This window comes from Apteryx mantelli, chromosome 2 (assembly GCF_036417845.1).
Source record: "Apteryx mantelli isolate bAptMan1 chromosome 2, bAptMan1.hap1, whole genome shotgun sequence".
Taxonomy (NCBI): Eukaryota; Metazoa; Chordata; class Aves; order Apterygiformes; family Apterygidae; genus Apteryx; species Apteryx mantelli.
Window position 1 is genome coordinate 61,690,705 of NC_089979.1, and position 19,664 is coordinate 61,710,368.

General features: G+C 35.7%; 1 protein-coding gene across 2 annotated transcripts in view; it reads left to right on the forward strand.

Annotated features, from left to right (window-relative positions):
* The window catches only part of DOK6 (docking protein 6), a 266,798-nt gene that overhangs the window by 196,256 nt on the left and 50,878 nt on the right, over nt 1-19,664 (forward strand). For both annotated transcript variants that reach the window (XM_067290751.1, XM_067290752.1), the window contains exon 7: nt 16,504-16,621. In XM_067290751.1, the coding sequence (XP_067146852.1) occupies nt 16,504-16,621 (118 nt within the window). The remainder of the gene's footprint in view (nt 1-16,503; nt 16,622-19,664) is intronic.

Below are 19,664 nucleotides of genomic sequence, written 5' to 3' on the forward strand. Positions count from 1 at the left end.
ATCTTGTGCTGTTGTGTTATCTCAGAGTATCAACAGCTCTCATTTTATCATCTGAATAGCTTGTATTCTTACATATCTCTTCTCTTGCCCCTTTTTTTGAAAAAAAAAAAAGTCATTTAGAAATCTGGTTCGATTGGCAGTCCTGGAGTTGAAAGAAAAGTGACAGCCTTAGGAATAGGAAGTGTCCCCACTAACTGCAATCTGGCGCTGGCCATGGCAGATCCACTTCTGAGTACCTAACAGCCAGCTCTCCCATCCCTCCCCTGTCCCTCGTCTAGGCTGCAAGCTCCTGCCACTTCTCTTCAGGTAGCTCAGATGCTAATCTGATTTAGCAAGTCAATTCAGCTTGCTAATTTGACCAAAAAATCCAAAAACAAACCTAACTAGAAGGAATAGGGATCTGCAGGGTTACTGAGCTGAACTGGTTTATAGAGGAACCTGCCAGATCTTCTTGGTTGCCCCATCCCAAGGTGAGAAGGAAAAAGAATAATTCATTCTCTCATTGCTGAGTATCCTCCTTCTTGCAATCAACAGAAGATGTTGGTTTAGGTGATCATTTTAAAGGATTTCAGTTTAGATCATTTCCAAACAGATGAACACAGTTACTCTCAATGGCACTTGTCTATCTAACCTCTACATCACAATTAAAATGTGCTTACAGTTTTACGGCATTGGAATTTAAGGCCTGATTTTCCTCACTTATGCCAACTTTAATCTTCTGCCACTCAGCCTTCACTGAAAACACTCCTGATATAACTACCATACCCATTAAGTTTGAGCGTACAGAATGGGGGGTTAAGAACTGCAGATTACTCTCATTATGACTACAGGTGCAAGGGAGGGATGCCAAGGAAGTATATTGGTACCTTTGTAACCTTATAAATTACTTCTTTCAAGAACTGCCAGTAAAACTCTATTATGTAATCTCAAAAGAATAAAAATTTACAATGTGTAAAACTAATTCTAAATAAAATATGCTAAAGTTGATGTTAGCCAGCTGATGTTAATCAAACATCAGTAAGCCTGGAGTGTAAATGCATGAAGAAATTAAAATGGTACAAGTTTTCATTACTTATTATCATGGGAAATGTTCTGTGGTGCTTGCCTTACTAAGGACAGCAAGGCTGCAAGAATAATGTCATTTTAGATTGTGATAGTTTTAACATTCACCGCAAGATAAACACCTTTATAAAACACTGCATCTGTATATTTCTCTTCCATTCTTGTTATTTACGTGGCTTGTCTCTAATATTCAGATTAATATAAGTGAATGAATCATCATGATAGATTTCTGTCCTTTAAATAAGCTAATATCAATGAATTTGGATATTAAAAGGGGAATAACAAATGTGCCAAAGAAGACAAATGCCAGGCAATGTCACTGGACTTAAAGAGAGGTTGGAGAGCAAGGTGATTAAGAAATAGGCCTGGGATTTTGGAGATAAGTATTCATTCTTCATGTGACCAACTTTTTTTTTTTTTTTTTTTTTTTTTGGTAGTCTTCAGCAAGTCATTTCATCTTTCTATATCTCATCTGAAACAAGTTTAGGAGTATAACAGCATTTCATAAGTCTGGTTTGAGGATAAATATAAATTATAGGGTTGTCAGGCATGGTATTAATAAGAAGACTGTAAATAGAATGAAAAATAACAATGTAAATTGTCTTAGAATTAAAAAAAAAAGGAAACTGGAGAAAATAACAGCATTAGTTCCATAGTCAACTTTTAATTTAATTTTGTTCTGTAAGCAAGTCTTTACTATGAATTTCTTCACGTATTTTAAACCCAATCTCAGTCTAAACACTCATCAAAATTCTACAGAATCCAACAAAATCATAAACATATCTAAAAGAGTCTAAGTTTTCAGTTTAAAATGATAGTTTCAATAAACAGCCAAAGCATATTCAGGGCTTTGTCTGGTTTATAGTTATATTTATGCCTTTGTGTAATGACATGCCCATCACCTATTATTATCAAGTTGTGAAAGGTGGGAAATGCAGGGAAACACTAGTGGATGCTGCAGACCCAATGATTATATGAAATATTTAGTTAAAATATACATCTTTGGGGCTCCATTTCAGTACTGTATTTTACTTAATATGATAAAGAGATGATAAGTATGATAAACTGCCTAAGTGCAGTTGCGTCAAGTCAATACATGGAGGAAAAAATGCTGGTATTCAGCTGTAGAACATGGTGTCAGATTTCCATGTTACGACTCATTGGTTTCTTAGTATGTTTTACTGTGACTCCAAGTTCTGGAGAGGCTGACTTATTGAGGTCCTGATACATCTGATCATTCATGAACTCTTGCACTTTATGTAAGTTAAGGTACAGACTCAGGTCAGTTATTCATGTAGTTGTTCACTTAGCTTGGATACTTTTCTTTATTTCCCACCTGAAACTACTGTATGATGTTGTTATATAATGTTTGTTTAGAAGCCGCTATTGCATCTTAATTTATAACCCTATAAGCTGGTTGCTTTATTATGGTACATAGTTGTGAATTGCTTACTTGGTTCTCACACATTGTGAAGTTTATTTTTGTTACTGTTTCTAGAGGTCTTTGACAGTTACAAGTTAAAATTGAAATAGATATTCAGCACTTTTGGCAGAAGAGGACTTCTGCAGAAGTAAAGCTTTCTCTTCTTTGCAATAGAAACCAATAATAAAAAAACTAGAGTGTTCTATTGCATGATCAGTGAATATTCTGCCCACTGGCAGATCTTGGTCACCGTTGCATATTGCCAAGATTAACAACAAAAACAACAAAAACAAAAAGGCTGCATTTTTTCTTTTGCCCTAAGTCAGAATCTATGTACTTTAGGTTTGAGTTTTGTATCCCCCATTCCTATAAATATCATTAATTTCCCATAGAGTTCTTGATTCATTAAGCACATAATGCTGTTTTTCCTGATTCTTATTTTTCAGTGAGAATTTTCTGAGAATTGTGCCAGTTGCCAATTTTACATTGTTCTTTGTTAGTCCTCAGGGTCAGAGAGCTATGCATACTTGGATAAATGTAAATCCTAGAGCTGTGTAGCAGGTCTATTTTCAACATTCACCACTTCAGAAGAAAGTAGAGGATTTGTGAATATACAGTCTGGGTTTCAATAACTGTTAACTCAATACTTCCTCAGACTGTAGCTGTTTCATTTTTTAATCTCATTTGAAAGAAAATATTTCCTTGAAAGTAGATTTGTGTCACTGGCATTTTTTTCAGGGAATCACTCATATCCAATAACTGGCATTGAAATATTGCCATAAACTATGCAGCAGGTATCATTGGCTTCATAAAGGAAGATATTCATCCTGCTCATGAAATTCTTCTAACTTCCACAGCCCCTCACCATGGTGCCCTGCTTTTTCCTCTCCTACCAAGTCATCACCTTTTTCTCTTCTCTTCCTCTGTCAGCTGCAGGAGTCTACGGTCTCCTACCCAGTACCTTATGGACAGGGGCAAGATGAGGTGCAAAGCCCCAGTTCACCAGGGAAGCTGCAGGCGGTTGTTGTTAGAAGTTTGCTGTGGGTTCAAATGAAGCAGCAGTGTGGGCAATGTCTTTACTACGGTAACGAAGCGGTAGTGGAGGTGTTTGTATGCAGTGGGAGAGCAGGTGGGAGAACAGAACAATCTGTCATGTCAGAGACACTGCAAACAACGTACCGGTTTGTGAAGTGTGTAGGGAAGGGGAGTGGGGAGCCGAGAGAGCAGAGCGGGCAAGGCCTTGTGTATAAGTGTAACAGAGGTACTGGTAGCGGGGACATGATTTACATGGAATTTTACCATTTCAAAACTATGGACTAGAGTTTGCACAAGACTTTTGGCTGGAAAAATATTTTTGAAATGGTAGTAGTCATGAGTGGTTTCTCTCAGAGCATGATGGGACAAATTCAATATTTTGCCTGCTGCTGGACTGGGCAATCTTGACTGTGAAGAGTCTCTAAATCTCAGGAGCTGCTACTGTCCTGTGTTGAAAAAAAAAAATTAATAATTTAGGACTAAAACCCAGGTATCTCACCACAGGGATTTGTATCCTACCTTCAGAACTGTTCTTTCCTTCTTAAAAATTCTGGATTATTTTATATAATGTGCACTACTCTTCTAGCTTTTTGGCTATTATGACCAAAGAGGTAAGACACTTAAATTGAAGTCTACCATCTTCCTTGTATGAAATAGAAGCTGAACCAAAATCTACTTGTAATAAAAGATTCACAGAGGTATCTCATAACTGAAACACTACAATTTCTTGTCAGCCAGGAATTTGCTCCTATGAATCCTTCCTAAATCTGCATGCATGAATCCTATGAACACTGTATTCCCTATTCTGTCCATGTCATTTTTGTGTTTGCATGCAGCTATGATGTATGGTGAACACTTTGATTTAACTAACTAGACATTGGGGGTTTTGTGTAAAAGCAAGAGGGCAAATCTTTATACATTTAGCAAGTATGTGATGATGCAAACCCTCCTGAGAATTTAGCACTTTGGCTCTTTAAAAATCCATATGGGCTCCTATTTCCATTTCTAGGAACTTTTTAAGGAGCCGTTTGAGTATTTCTTAGGAGTCAGGTATCCTTACCTTCAGCTTTACAAGTCGTTTTTGAAAATAAGGGGATTTGTAGGTTGGTGGCATAAGCACATTTGTAAATTCTTTTGCTCTTATATTTTGCAAAATATTTCATGTTTACAGAGCTATCAAAGTAGCTGGAAAGGTATTATCAAGTTGAAATTCATATCTGGTTCTGGAAAATGCGAGAAAGTGAATAGCCAAAGAACTTTCCCTGAACAAAATTGATTATTTGATTAGCAGTCTTATTTGCTAAAAGACATGGGTGATATGAATGATAAATTAGGAAGGGTTGCTGTAATTACACAATAGTTGTTACATGCCTGACTGAGCCCTATTTGGCTACTCCCAGCCCTCCCCTTAACTAAACTCTGAAAAGCATTTAATATGGAAGGGAGGTTTTCTTTGGCATTCTGTACCTTTAAAAGGACTTGCTTTTGTATAACTATGCTTGTAGATTTATATCATTAAACTCTCTTGCAGAGGAGCAGGTTGATGTATTACTAGAAAAATAATTTTCAAGCCAGTTCTCCAGCTGGCTTACTTTATTATTAATCGCATATCTATTATTTTGAGAAACTGTTTCTTGTAAAATAAACTAAAGTAGCCTGTAGAGCTCCTGTTATTATTAGTAAAAATAATAGCTGATGAAGCCACCCGATGCTCTCATGAGACAGGTATTATTATAGTAATTATACTAATGAGTAAAATGAGGCACAGAAAGATTAAGGCCAAATTCAACTGAGTATGAATTGCCCAAGGTCATAGAGCAATCAGCTGTACTGCTGGGAATAGCACAACAACAAAACAACAACAAAACAAATCCTGAATCATAGTCAATTACTTATTCACAGAAGAATTAACTTTTGAAAAAGTTATTTTTCACATGGATTTCCTTAGTCTTCTGAACAATAATATCATTCTGTGTCTTTTGTCAAACAAGACCTTCCTCTGTTCAAGCAACTCTATTCAGGAGTTCTTTATAAAACACAAGGGAATTGTTAAGACTCTGTCTCTGATTAACACGGAACGTCTTTATCAATGATTTACAGAGGGGCACGGTACTATTCAGTAAACAGAAGATTTATAAAAAGTGATAGTCTGCAAGGGGATCAAAAATTCTCGTAATAGTCCTAAAGTTACTCCGTAAATCCCTTCTGTGCTTTATGTTCTTTGGTTCATCAAGTACCTGTTGGTAGCACAGAAAATAGGTGAAGCCCACCCTTTATCTTCATTTTTCTTTTTTTTCCCTGCTTCTTTTCCTTTTTTTCTAAAGATGGCAGATTTTTTAACACAACGATCTCTCTGATTATGTTTAGACTGGAGACTGCTGATATTTAGTATGCTAAAAAAACATGCTTGAAATATGGATGCTTTTCCTAGTACAAGCTGTCTTTTGATATGTATTGATCAAAGCCTGTCCAGATAGCAATTGTTTATGTTCCTTTTTTGCTCAATCTTGGGTTGCTGTTCTTACATCACTGATAACCCATATATGATTCCAGCCATGCTAACAGCTTATGTTTATCAGCTGTTCTGCACTGCCCAAGAATCTGGTTCAAGAAGAATATAAAAAACTGGAACAAGCAAATCAGTCTCTAAGCTGTTGATTTGACATTATTTCACTTACTATAGTAACTATATTGTATAAAGATGTGCAGCTGTTATAGCAAGCAAAATAATGTCAGATTAAGACACTGGCACAGCACATCTCGCTAGCTTTTTGTTCTTCCATCCTATTGATTACAGTATCAGAAAAAATTAAATAGGAAGAGACCTCTGCTGGTCACCTAGTCTAAACTTCTGTCCAACAAAGGGATAGCATCGAAAACATGATCAAGTTCCTCGGGATCTTATCCAGTCAAGGTTCAAAAATCTCCAAGCATCTGTACTCTGGGAACCTGTTCCAGTGCTTGACCACTGTCATTATGAAGAATTTTTCCACATTTCTATTTGGAATCTGCTGTGCTGAAGCTTGTGACTGTTGCCGCTTGCCCTTTCATTGTGCTTCTCTAATAACACATCTCTGGCTCTGTCTTTTCTAAAACATATCTTTAAGAAGAGAAAGAGAGAGAGAGAGAGAGAGAGAGAGAGAGACTGCAGTTAGATGTCTCTTAGCCTTCCTTTTCTTGGGCTAAACAAACCTAGCTCCCTTAATCCAGCCTCATAAGTCAGATTCTCTGTAGTGTCTCTCTGCTGCACCTTCTCCAGTTTGCTGACGTTTCTCTTGTACTGGGGACCCAAACCTGAACGCCCTCTGAACAAAGCTGAACTTCCAGATGTGGTTCCAGAAGTGCCAAATAGAGGAGAATAACTTCCCTGGACCTGCTGGTTATGCTGCAGTATGTGACTAACCTCTGTTACTGCACATGTACACTGCTTATTCATGTTATCGGCAGGACCCATAGGTCCTTGGTCCTTTCAGCAGAGCTTCTTCCTGGTCCCCAGCCTGTATTCATGCACTGAGTTGCCTGGGCCCAGGAGCAGCATTAACTTTTGTCATTGCTGAATATCATGATATTACTGTTGGCTCATTCCTCTGCCTTGATGAGGTCCCTCTGAAGGGAAGCCCCAACCAATCTGCCTCTAGTTTGCTGTCATTTGCTAAGGGTGGATTCTGCCCCACTGTCCAGGCTGTTGATGAGGATGCTAAGCAGTATTGGAGAACTGACCTATCTAAACTTCAGGAATAAGTTATTCAGCAATATTTCAGCTCTGCAGTATTCAGCAGCAAGGGCTTAAATGAAGTCTTTGCATGCTCCACAGATAGAAGCATACACTACTCTGTTCCTTATGACTGCCTCAGGATAACAGATGTTGGTCCCATCAGGTATTCATTCTGTCAGCATCTATTTCTGTAAAAGTAGCTACCAGGCAAGATTCATATGAAGGTATAGTTGGCTGGGTTGTTGAATGCAGTTTGCAATTCAAAATCCATTCACAAATCAGTATGGGTTCTTGTTTATTAAAAAAAGAACTTGTGCTTTCTTCATTATTCTTAATAATTTCTTTGTAGGGTGCAGTGGTAAAAGTTGCAATTGCTACTGGCTGAGAGATTTTGTTGTTTTTATGATGCCATTTCTGTAATGTTTCCCACATATGCCCAGTGATCACCTTTACATGTATTTTGCATTACATGAGGCAAAAGCCTGATAGAGTTGCGGGTTTCCATGGCAACAGGTATAATTCTATTTCCTTTGTTTCGTGCAGGGAGGCAAGGGGCTGCTCTGTTAAACGGCAACGCAGGATTTCAAAAGGACAGAATTGTGGGGCCTGTGGTCAGGCAACTGCAGGCAACTTTTGCCAGGGGAAAATGGAAAGGCTGAGATATTGTCAGAAAATGAAATTAAATGGAAGAAGTTGACAGTTGTAGGATTTATTGGGCTGATGCATGTATGTTGAAAGACACAGCAATTTAGAAGTGTGTATCTGTTTCCCACTTTGCAATTTGGTTTCTTAATTTGCAGCTGTTTATGTTATATTAGTAAACCTGCACCATTATAGAAACAAAGCTGTTTCACTGGCTTCTTTTATCTGCAGAAGTTTGGGCTGTGATTTAGAGATTCTTGTCTCTCATTTTAAGTTGTTTCAGAACAAAAAAATTATTTCCAAACATCTCTTTTGTATATTTATTTAGAAGTGTGTGTGTTGCTTTTAAATGATTATTACAATTTATTGCAATTTTAAAACTCAGTAATGTCAAGAATTCTCTGTCTGTATACATCTATATGTGATCATGATGTGTGGGCATACACACTGAAAAGGATTAGTCCGTTATTTTTAAATACCACCTTCTCAGTTGATTTGAAATCTATGAAAAAAACACTGAAGGTAATGGAGTTATTGAAGTATATAGTAAATGAAATAATAAAACTAAAATATTTATTTGTGCATTCATATGCACAAACAAGCATGTTTATTTAGGCACAAAATATGTAAAAATATAACATCTTTCAAAATTAAAACTGAATAATTTATATTCATGGTCATTCACATGCAGTGTATATCCTTGATATGAATAATTCAATATATACTTGTAATCATTAAAAATAACTAGTTAAAAGGAAGGAAATACATCCTTTTGGAAGATATTAATCAGTCATGTCAGAGGGCTTTGCTACATGATGGTAATTTTTAGGTATTCTGGGTCTGTCATTTTTTTCTTTTTAACTCAAATGTCTTTGTATGACATGCAAAACCAACTTCTGATATCAGAAAGCTGAGGTCAGCAAGACTGTATGCTATTGTATACTGGAGTCATGCACTGATAAGCTTAATGAGGAAAATTTATAAAATGTTATTGATATTGTTTTTGCAAATATTTAGAAAATTGTCTTCCTGTCATTTTATTAAAGATAATTGGTACCAGCAGTTTCTATGTAACCAAATGAAGTAACAAAAAGAAGAGTGATTTCCATGAAGATGTATTACTGGAGACTACTGATCTGGTCTAGACTACAAAAGAAAAACTTCATTAGCAAGTTTGTGAGGTCTGAGGTATTTGCTTTATTGGAAAGCAAGAGTGAATGCTCTTAATTCAGATTCTAGTATTATGTTACCAAAACATGTATATGAGCCTTAGAATTTTAAATTTTCAGCCCCAGAGTCCAATGATCTTTTCACAATACTCAGATAAACTTTGCCTGAACAGGGACATTCTGAGTTCATCCTTACTTTGCCTTTCTTGCCACATACTAGAGAGATTTTTTGGAAACTGTTCTTCACCAAGAGACATTTTTTCATGCTATGACTCTTACCTTACCAGCTCTAAAACTGGCCAAGGCAATTTCTGTGAAGTCAGAAGGGCTGCCCATTCAGTACTCTCAAGTAAGATATTGAGGACTTGGCACTTTGGGTGTCCCAAATCCCTCTTTTTAAGATCTGTCATACCTTTGAGCAAGCCATACTGTGAAACAACTCGCTTACTTTGAAATCTTCTCCGATGTCAATCAGCTTGAGGTAAGACATGAGTACCTTTGTCAGAGAGAGGGATACCCAGCAGAGCAAGGACAGCAAAAAGCGGAGGAAGGAGGGCAAGACAGCTGTCACTGATGGCAAGCCTCACTAATTTTGACATCGACTTGACACACTTCATGAAAGATAGTCTTCTGGAATACCATAAATCTCAAGTTGAATTCCACTGAAAAAACTTATTCCTGGTGAAACATGCCAGCCTTTGTGGACAGTCTCTTTCTTGGACTTCTCCAGCTGTTGCATTTCAGTTCGTTCTTTCCCACACCAACTGATTTATCTCTATGTTATTCAGAAGACAGCTCTGACACTCTCCCTTTTCAGTTTAAAAACGGCTCTTTCAGTTTGGAAATGCAAATGTTGCTTTGGCAAACCAGATATTATCTCCTGTACTTAACTGGCCTACTATTAATGCCTTAATTCAATAAAAAAACCAAACTCCTCTTCTCCCAGCCCTTCCATCATTGACTTGTATTTTATATCACCCTCTAACAAACATTTATAATGGAACTGATGCAGATAATTCAGTATGTGTTTCTAAAATGAGACAAAAGAATAAATGAATGTTTCAGTGATGAACTGCTTGAGATAAATGACCTCTAGAGCATATCTTTGAAGGTTAATCTAATCCAACACAGTTTAAGCTGACCTAAATCACCCCCCTTTCCCTTTAAGTGTTCATGAGACAAGGTGATGAACTGCTCTAGGACTGTGATTCATTTCCACTTTTTACTTGAAGAAAAATGTAGGGAGGGGGTGTTGTTCTGGATTTTGTTTTTTATTTTGGGGTGGATTTTTGCTCTGATCCTCTCCATTACCCATCTAAAAATAGCTATACCTTTAAACAACTGCATCAGTACTGAGCACTTTCAAAATCCAATCCATCTTTATTTTTAAAACCTGAAGACTTTGCCCTGGATGATGGTGCTTAGAGAAATTATTTTATCGTTCTACTCAGTCTTATCCTGAAATTGTATACATTTGCAGGTCATGTTGGTAAAAGCTGCCATTTCATGGTAACAGGAAGGACAATCAATATCTGTAAATAATGTCTGTGCACTACTGGATTCTCTACTATATACATTTATTGAACCTTCTGCCATCACTGTATTTAGTATCGTTCCCATGGATGGGAAACTTCTTTCATGAAACAAAGAAACAAAACCAGAATTTTCGTAACAGAATATGGGTGAAGACACACCTTACTGATATTCAAATAATATAATCCCAATGCACCGTAAAATCCAGCTACTTTTCTCAACATTAATCCATTCTGTCAGACAAAAATGTGATCTGTTATGAGCTTTCAGAGGATAGGAAAAAAACAAACAAACACATGCTTCTGCCAGAAAAGGAGCAAAATGTCCCAATTCTCTCTTTATAGTGTGGCCAAGGAGATCAGAAAAAAATTTTCAATCACTTTATTATTCATACATAATATTATTCCACAGCCAAAGAATAGTCATCATCCACCCTGGCACTGCAAAGCAGTATTATTATTTTGAGGGTTTTTTTCCCTCCGTAATCGATTAAAGAAACTCCCTAAAAGGTCATAACAAGGTTAGAATAGCTCCTGAAAAACTGGATGCTAGAAATATGTTGTTATAAAGGTTGAAATCACTGAAATGACTTTCACAGCTAGCTTTTATATAAGTCTTTTCAGAAGAGATGCATATATTTGTGATCCTTTGCCAATATTGTGTATTCTGTCAGGAATAGCATGCTGGTTAAAAATGTAAAAAGAAACATAAAGCAAGTTATAATAAAGGTAAAGTATGCTGATAGCTATTTGTGTTTATACTATTAGTCAACATCTTTAAGTAATGAACACAGTCCAAATAATACGTGATTGTTTCATAAGCAACCTAAGAGATCATAAATAAAAGGTTATGGGAAAATCATAACAGTCAAGTAATTATTAATAATATATCACCAAAGAGAGGACTGTACCGATTGGACATTCATAGGAATATATCCTGCATCCAATTCTATTAAGTATTTTCATAGAAATCCTGGATGAAGGCACAATCTTATTATTAAACCAGAAATCCTGAATGAAGGCACAATTTTATTATTAAACCTGCAGATCTTAACATGGATAAAACAATATGGAAGTGGGTCACTGAAGAGATTTAGAATTCAGAGATATCAGCTGGATAAATTTCTGTTTAGAACAGAAAAATAAAATTCAATAGAAACAGGCAAAGCTCTGTGCTTTAGAAAGAATAATCTGCTTCAGAGTACTGGGTGGGAACTGTTTTTTTGTAGAATAGTTCTGTGTGCCCTAGTAGATCAACAGCTGAACATGAGTCAAAAGAGTCTGCTTTTGCAAAAAAAGGTAAACATGACACTTCTTCCTTGGTCATTATTTAAAGCTTTATTTTTTAAATATGTTTTACATCTTCCCTCTTGCTTGTGATATAACTTAGGCTCAGCTGATGCTACCATTTAGAGTGCGTGATCCTTAAAATCCTTAAACTCTAGTCATTTCTCTTTGTGAATACAAGTGAAATGAATCAGTCCTTTTCCACTCTCAGCATATGGACACTTGATAAGTGAAATATATTTCTTGACCCCTTCTTCCTCTTCAAAGCATAACACACAATAGAGCCTTCTTTAGAGTTATAAAGAAAAAGAATCTAGATAGTGGAGGAGATTTTGTTCCTACTTCTGCACTAAACTTTAACTCTCATTAATCATCTGTGACCTGTTTCTCTTGCTATTTGTTTAAAAACTATAATGAGAATGGGAAATGAGCTAGTCTTTTTTTATACATAATAAAATAACCTATTTCCAAACTGTACCTGTAAAAAGCAACTTCATTTTATTGCAGGCTAAAAAACTGAATGAACTGTATATTACTCAGTTCTTCTCCCCAAGCCAAGCATTTTTTCTGTCACCTTCAGTGTTTTGACTTTTTTAATGCAAAAAGAAAATGAGAGAATATTATGCTAAACAGATCAAAGCTCAGAGCCCTAATAAATGTAACAGGTTCCATTCTTGGAATTGTATTCTTTATTGAAATCAGAGTAATAAATCTATTTAAGTCAGTGGAGTTGGCCTATGGGAATTAAAAGTAAATTTAGTCTTTAAACCTTGTTTCATGAAAAAACAGTAATGAAAAATATCGGGAACAACTTACAGTGAGACATTTATAGTTTTTTTTTTCATTTCTATTTTAACCAAATAGTCCTTTAAGAATTATAAAGTTGTTGCTGGCAATGGAAAGGCTTTGTATGACTAAAAAGATTTTGGATAGCCAGGAAAGAAAAGCAGTGTTCACCATGTGAAAGGCATCTTATCCAAGAAAGATTCAAATAACTGGAGGAAACCTAACCACTTAGCAATTTCATGTCAGATAAAGGAAACATTTCAATGATGATTTTTTTTATGTTCCCACCAAAAAACCCCAGGGTTGATGCGATATTGATGTATGCATTTCTACTTTTCTTTTCATCCAAGTTCTAATTACACCATCATTTTCTCCCTCATAAGTTGGGCAAGAAAGTCTGGGTTATGTTTTTCATTTTCTTAAGTCTTACTACATTTGGGAGATATTTATAGCAAAATCATTCTAGATAAACGTTAGTTTAATGCTACATTATTGTATTAACATGCTTGATTTGATATACTAGTTTTGTTTTCCTCTATATCTCTGTAACTAGTTACAAAAGATTAAGATCAGTTCATTGACAGAGGAAAGTATTTATTTCTTCTATGTGCCTGTGCTACCTCTGTTATTATGAGTTGCTTCTGCACAGCTGATGCTAATGCATCTGAGCCTGTTTTGCCAGCTCCTGAGGAGAAGGCTGGTTTTGCAAGCAACAGAAGAATATAGTACCCAGTGGCAACTTATATAAGAAGGGACCCATGTTGAGAAGCCTAGATTTAATTTTGTAACTGGTAAATAAGGTTGAGGAGATAGGTGAAATCATTTTTAAAGATGGCTTTTTAAATTGATGTATTTAAGTTAAATTAAGGGCAGGAAAAAATAAATGTAGAAAGTTGAGGGTCTAGATGTTTAGGGGAGAAAAGAAAATGAAAGGTTATTTACTTGGTTTTCCACAGGGAGATGTTCTCTGTTGGAGTTAGCTGATTCAGAAAAGGATTGAGCACAAGTTAGTTGTTTTTTTCTGAGGCAAAGTAAGAAGACAAAGGTAAGAAGAGTATCTAGGATAAAGTCTTTAAACTTATCCAGCATGATCTCTTCCACTGGTCTGGAACACTAGGACCCTCAAACCTGAGTGACTAATTATCTAAAAAGTAAACAGTTCTGGGTCATCTTCCCTGATTTGCACGTTGTTTTTTTAACATTGTTAACTAACAGACGTTCATTTACACTTGGGGAAAATAGATCCTGAAAAGGTAGATCTCTGCACATTAAGCTGTAATAATTTATATGGCAAAAAGCTATTTACCAATGTATGTATAAATGATTTTATCTATGTTTATATGGTTGTTTTCTTCACACATTGGTTTCAAGTTTTTCTTTGAAACACCCACTGTCTGGCACATAAGATGTTCTGTGAAGAAAGTAGGTCTCTGCCAGTTTATTTTCCAGTTTTCTGCAATAAAATCTGCTGAAAAAATCCAGTTTTTCAGCATTTTTTTTGTAAACAGCAGTTTGTTCTGTCATTGATTATCATTTGCATTATCACTTGCATTTGACCAATAATGTTTTTTTTAATATTGATAAAAAAGATAAAAAGCAAAATCTTAGTTAATAAGAATCTAGCAACTAGTAAGATTAACTTCATGGGGAAATTAATATGATATTAAATTATCATCAGTTATATATTACATAAGATTATAAGATATTCAATTATAATGTTTATGTTTATATTTTAAGGTTTCAAATTAAAAACAAATTGACAATTTTTTAAAGTATTTTAAAGTTTTCTTTTTCTAAGGATGATGTTTCATAAAATATAAATTGCTTTTCCTCTCCATGGAATCCCCAAAGAAATCTAGTTCGTCTGGTCCTATGGTACTTAGCATATTGTGGCGAAGCATATGTGAGGTGATACTTCTTGCCCAAAAGCTGGTGTCAGAAGTTGTTCCCATATTAGAGAACAGGAAAGGAGGAAATACAGCACTGCAAATGCTCCCAGTGTGATTTTTGTACTGCAGTGCTTCTTACCTTAATTTATAGTAAGAATGAATTTTTTGAGTCTTTTAAAGCCTTTAGTTTTGAGACAATGAACCGTAGCCAAAGTGGTTCTCCTTACTGGTATTAATTTGTTAAGAGTGTGTACCAATAAAGAGCTTTGCCCATTGCTTCAAGACTAGAATTTAGCTTTTGTGTGAATAAATTATGAGGGAATCATGTGTATATTGAAATTAATTGATATTATGTATTTTTCTTACCCTACAAAGTCTTGTTATACTAGCATAGTAAAATAACCTGCAGAATAATTCTTAGAATGTTTCTTATTGCCTTGTTCTCCATAATAAAGGAACCTTTCTAATTTTATAAACTTCAAATTGCCAAGTCTCCTCCAAAATATAATTCCTGTGATAAGACTTTTGAACTTTTCTTAATGGAGGAAATCTTTCAGCAAGTTCTTTACATCATATTGAATAGTTTCCATTGGTGGTCTGCACCAGTGAGAAATAAAATGTTATATTTGGCAATAAATGAGCAGAAAAGAGATTAACTGTAGTAAGGGACTCATTTGGATGACAATTCTCAAGAAAGCAACATCTGAAGTAATTATAATAAGTTGATCTGAAATCAAAACTGCCACGCATCAGTGTGTCTTAATACTCAAAAATGAAATAATTGTACTGTCTCCAAAATGGGGGGGTTATTAAAGAATAGCATGAGTCTGCAGATGTAAAAATGGTTTTTTTAAATTTGGCATTATGATTCTGAAGGAGGAATCCCTTGGAGTTTTTCATTAGCCTGCAATAAATGATCCAGACCTTGGATGCCTTCTGCGCTGCAGCTGGACTTGCTGAAGATATGGGTTTCAGGCATAGCCTTTCAGAGCACCACCCTCACCTTCCTGGCCTTGCTCCTGAATTTAAGGGGTTTTCCATTCTAACTCATTAAGCACAGACACTGGTGTTGATCCTTTCAGCCATCCCACGGCATGCTCCACAGAGTATTAGTGATTCATTAGATTCTGCAAACTACTTTTTGCATTTTATATTTTGTAAAGCCAGAGATGGACAAATTTTGCAGAAAAATTCTGTTTTCTTATAAACAGAGATAAGATGTATAGATCTCTCCAAAAACATTGTCTGCATGCAAAATCGTCTGTCCTTCCACTTTTTCTGTCTCTGGGTCGCATCTCTAGAACATCTGGAGACAGAGCTCTCCCTAATAGAGTTTACATTGCTCCCATCAGGTTTCTCTGCCCTTGCTCCTGTATACGCACACACTTATCATGCAGCTCACTGCTTTGTTAAATGAAGTCCCCTGGACTGGGGAAATTTGCTCTTGAGGCTGTAGCCTGCTACTGGTGGTTGAGATGCCTGCACTTGAATGGTGGATCAGGGGATTAATGACTCCTGGTTGCTAATTCTCTGCTAGTTGGCTCAGACTTTCTCTGAGCATCTTTCTGGATAGTCAATCCAATATGCAGGTTAAATAACCAAAAAGAAGTACGATTGTAGAGGGATTCCAGATTTCAGGCATATTCTAATCCATCACTATTGCAAAGTTAAAGAAGAAAATAACAAAATCCTGGCAGCAGCAGGAGTAGCTGTAGACAAATAGGGACATATTCTTACATGGTAAGAAACCTGTGCTTATAAACTTAAATATCCAAATATATTCTTGCAGGGCTTTCCTGAGCATTCCCAGTGCTGATGCTTGTTACATACTGTAAATGACAATATAAAAACTACAGTAATTCAGTAAATTGTATTTTCCTAACAACATTGGTGCAATTCAAAGTATTGAGATTTATTTATCAAGTATGGTCATGTATGATCTGTTGTTTGCTTTGGTTTTTAGCTCCAGACCAGTCTGTCTGAACCATTGACATTATCCAAGTCAATCTCACTTCCTCGTAGTGCATATTGGCATCATATCACCCGGCAGAACAGCGTTGGAGAAATCTACAGTTTACAAGGTAAATTCCTTATAAAAAAATGCCATGTCCATTAACTTCCTTCCATTTGACCAGAATTCATGCAAATTGCTTTTTATTTGCACTGGTTGTTTTCTCTGTGTTTCAGTTTAGCATTTGTCAGCAACCTCAGCAGGATTCCCAAATTTACATAAAGCAGATTTCTTTTAGTCATTTCATAAACTAGGGGTGAAAATTTTTCCCAGAATCACCACATAAAAATGGATAGCCAATTTGGCACAATGTAGCTTCTCAGTAGCTAATGAATGCCAGGGTGTTTTAGTATTTTTCTTCCAATAAGACTGTGTATGTATTTCAGAAGCTAACCTCAGGGTGCCCAATTAAATCTACATAAAGTGGCTATATGAGTTTCAAGACTAAAACTAAATAATTCTAGGAATAAAAGCTACTCTTGGTGAATTTGCTTAGAGAGTCAAATATATGAACTGCTTGGTTTGGCAAACTTATATGTCTGCTGTACATATGTATGTTAGTATATATATGTATATCATCTTTTTTTTCCCTCCAATTCTCATTTGTATATTTAGATTCTAAGCTATTTGTTTAAGATTTTAAATGCTATAATTAACATAACTTGATGATGATGATGATTTACTGCTCTTAAGCTGAAATTGATTGGTATCTTTTAGGAAACTGAACTTTTTATTACATTCAAAATGTAAACCTTAAGTAATAGTATTGTTTTCACTTTAAAAAAGAACAAGCTGTTGTCAACATATTCCTTTGTATTACTTGGCAGGGTCTTAAGGATTTCATTTCACTTCTCTCTTAAAGAGCTGTTTGCATAATCAATTTACAGTTAGGATAGGAGGTTAGAAATTGCTCAAAAACAAGAGAATCCTGTCCAAGAAAACATATTACATGCTTTCATAAAAATAAGTGAAATGCAGGATATAGATGAAAGATCTGAGATGTTTTGTATTGTAAATTATCACAGAAATTAAAATCAGCAGGTGAACTGTGAATTTGATGGATGACTCATTAAAGGGTACAGCATTTGTTTCTCCTAATCTCCATACAACTAAGGCACAAAGTGAATTTCTAAACAGGGTCATAGACTTACAGTCAAATAACACTAATGGAAAAAAAAAACACCTTCTAGAAGTTGTCTGTGAAAAATGTTGTACTTGTAGATCACCTATTCCTCATATCACTGATATTTTTGTATGGACACAATAGAATTAAAAAAAAAAAAAAGTTTCTTTGTAGAGCCGTTACAGTTCCTCTTGTTATGTTCTTGCTGGGCTTTTCCTTTGGCCAAAGGATAGTAAACATGCATTATAATATTTATGAAGTGAGAGAAATATTTGGAACATTGTTCATTCTTTGCCATATCTTTTGTGTCTCATAAATGGCCACTGTAAGTCAGTAGAATTTTAAGGAAAGCAAAACTTTGTATATGGAATAATATCTCAACATGTGTATCAACTGGCTTTGCAGGAGGCATCATGTTGGAATTGTATTATTAAAAACACAAGAATACTACTTTTTGGAAGTATGCAGATTTTACTCACACTTCCACTGAAACATGGGATTAATGAATACTTCTGAACTTAAGATTTTCACTTCTCTTGCATGTACTATGGTGATTGTAACTTGAGAAAGCATAGTAGATTTCAGAAGAGACTAGTTCAGTTTTATCAGTGAGCTAAGAAATGCATCCAAAGGACAATTTTCTCTCCCTCTGATTGCACAAGTTTAACATGCAGTAATATTATTCATTATCCATAGTGAAGATCTCTTTGAACTGTCTACAGCAATGCTTACGACCAATTAAAGGCAAGGTATTTGTGCAGAAGCCTAAGGGAGCATGAAGTATGCCTTTACCGCTCGATACCTGTTTATATTGGTAGTCTTTGCACAACAGAGAGATACTGATCGCCAAAGCATCAGCCTGCAGACAAAGGTGGAAAGTGGGTAGAGAGGGAGCAGAATGTGAGCATCACTTCCACCCTCTCTTAGTACAGCAGCCATCTGAGATGGACTGTTGCCATGGGAAAAGTCACTTGCTGCTGCTCTGTTCTCTTACGAGTTTGAAAAGGTAAGCTACACCTTCAGAAAGGACACTTTTTCTCTAGAGCATAACCCATCAAACTCAGTTCTGCACTTTGTGTGTATTTATGACAAAGTTTTTTACATTCAAGAAATGAACATGAAAATTCCACATTTTCTTCCAAATGTCTTGTAAACTCTAAAATAAAATTACTTGGGTGGTGCCTGCCCATATCCAAATATCAGTAAAACAACATCCAAACTCACTGTTAAATACAGTATAAAAGTGTTTCTGTAATTGCAATTATTTCAAACTTACAGTCTGAAGTGACTGGAATTTAATTAATAACAGCTGGTGATGTATAAGGAGAAATGAATATGTGCTCATACTACCTTAGATAAATTGGCTCTTTGGGAGTTATTTAGCAGTAGAATTTAACTTAATTAGTAGTGTGAGTTGATCTGATAATGAATATGCTGTGGAGTAAGAAGGTGGGTTTAAAAAAAAAAACAAAACTATATTTCAGAGGAGAAAAAGCATTTCAATAAATATGTATTGGGTTTATCATTCTCCATCTGCCCATGAACACTTACACATAAAGACCTGAAAAGATTAAAAACCTGAGTAACAGTGCTCAAAGATCACACATTTCACAAAATATCTTAAAATTGGGTGGGCTGGACTCTCTCTTTATAGATCTTTTCCTCCTTATGTGTCTTCCTTGCACTTTTTCAGTCCTTGATTACACTACTAAAATAAAAATAGTATTTTAGATGTCTAATTAATCTTGTCAATAGGAGCAGCTCGGCGGCTGGCTTTTACCGGGGCAGCCCATCACCATGGTGCAAGCCTCACAATAAAAAGGGGAATCAGCGCCATATAGAAAAATAACACAAAGTTTATACAGCCATCAAGCTGAATACCGGTCTAAGCTTCTGTAGTAGAGTGATTTCACTTAAAACCCAACTGATACCCGTGGCTTTACAAATCATAATGCCTGTTTATAAAGTTTACATATAATCCAGATCGTAT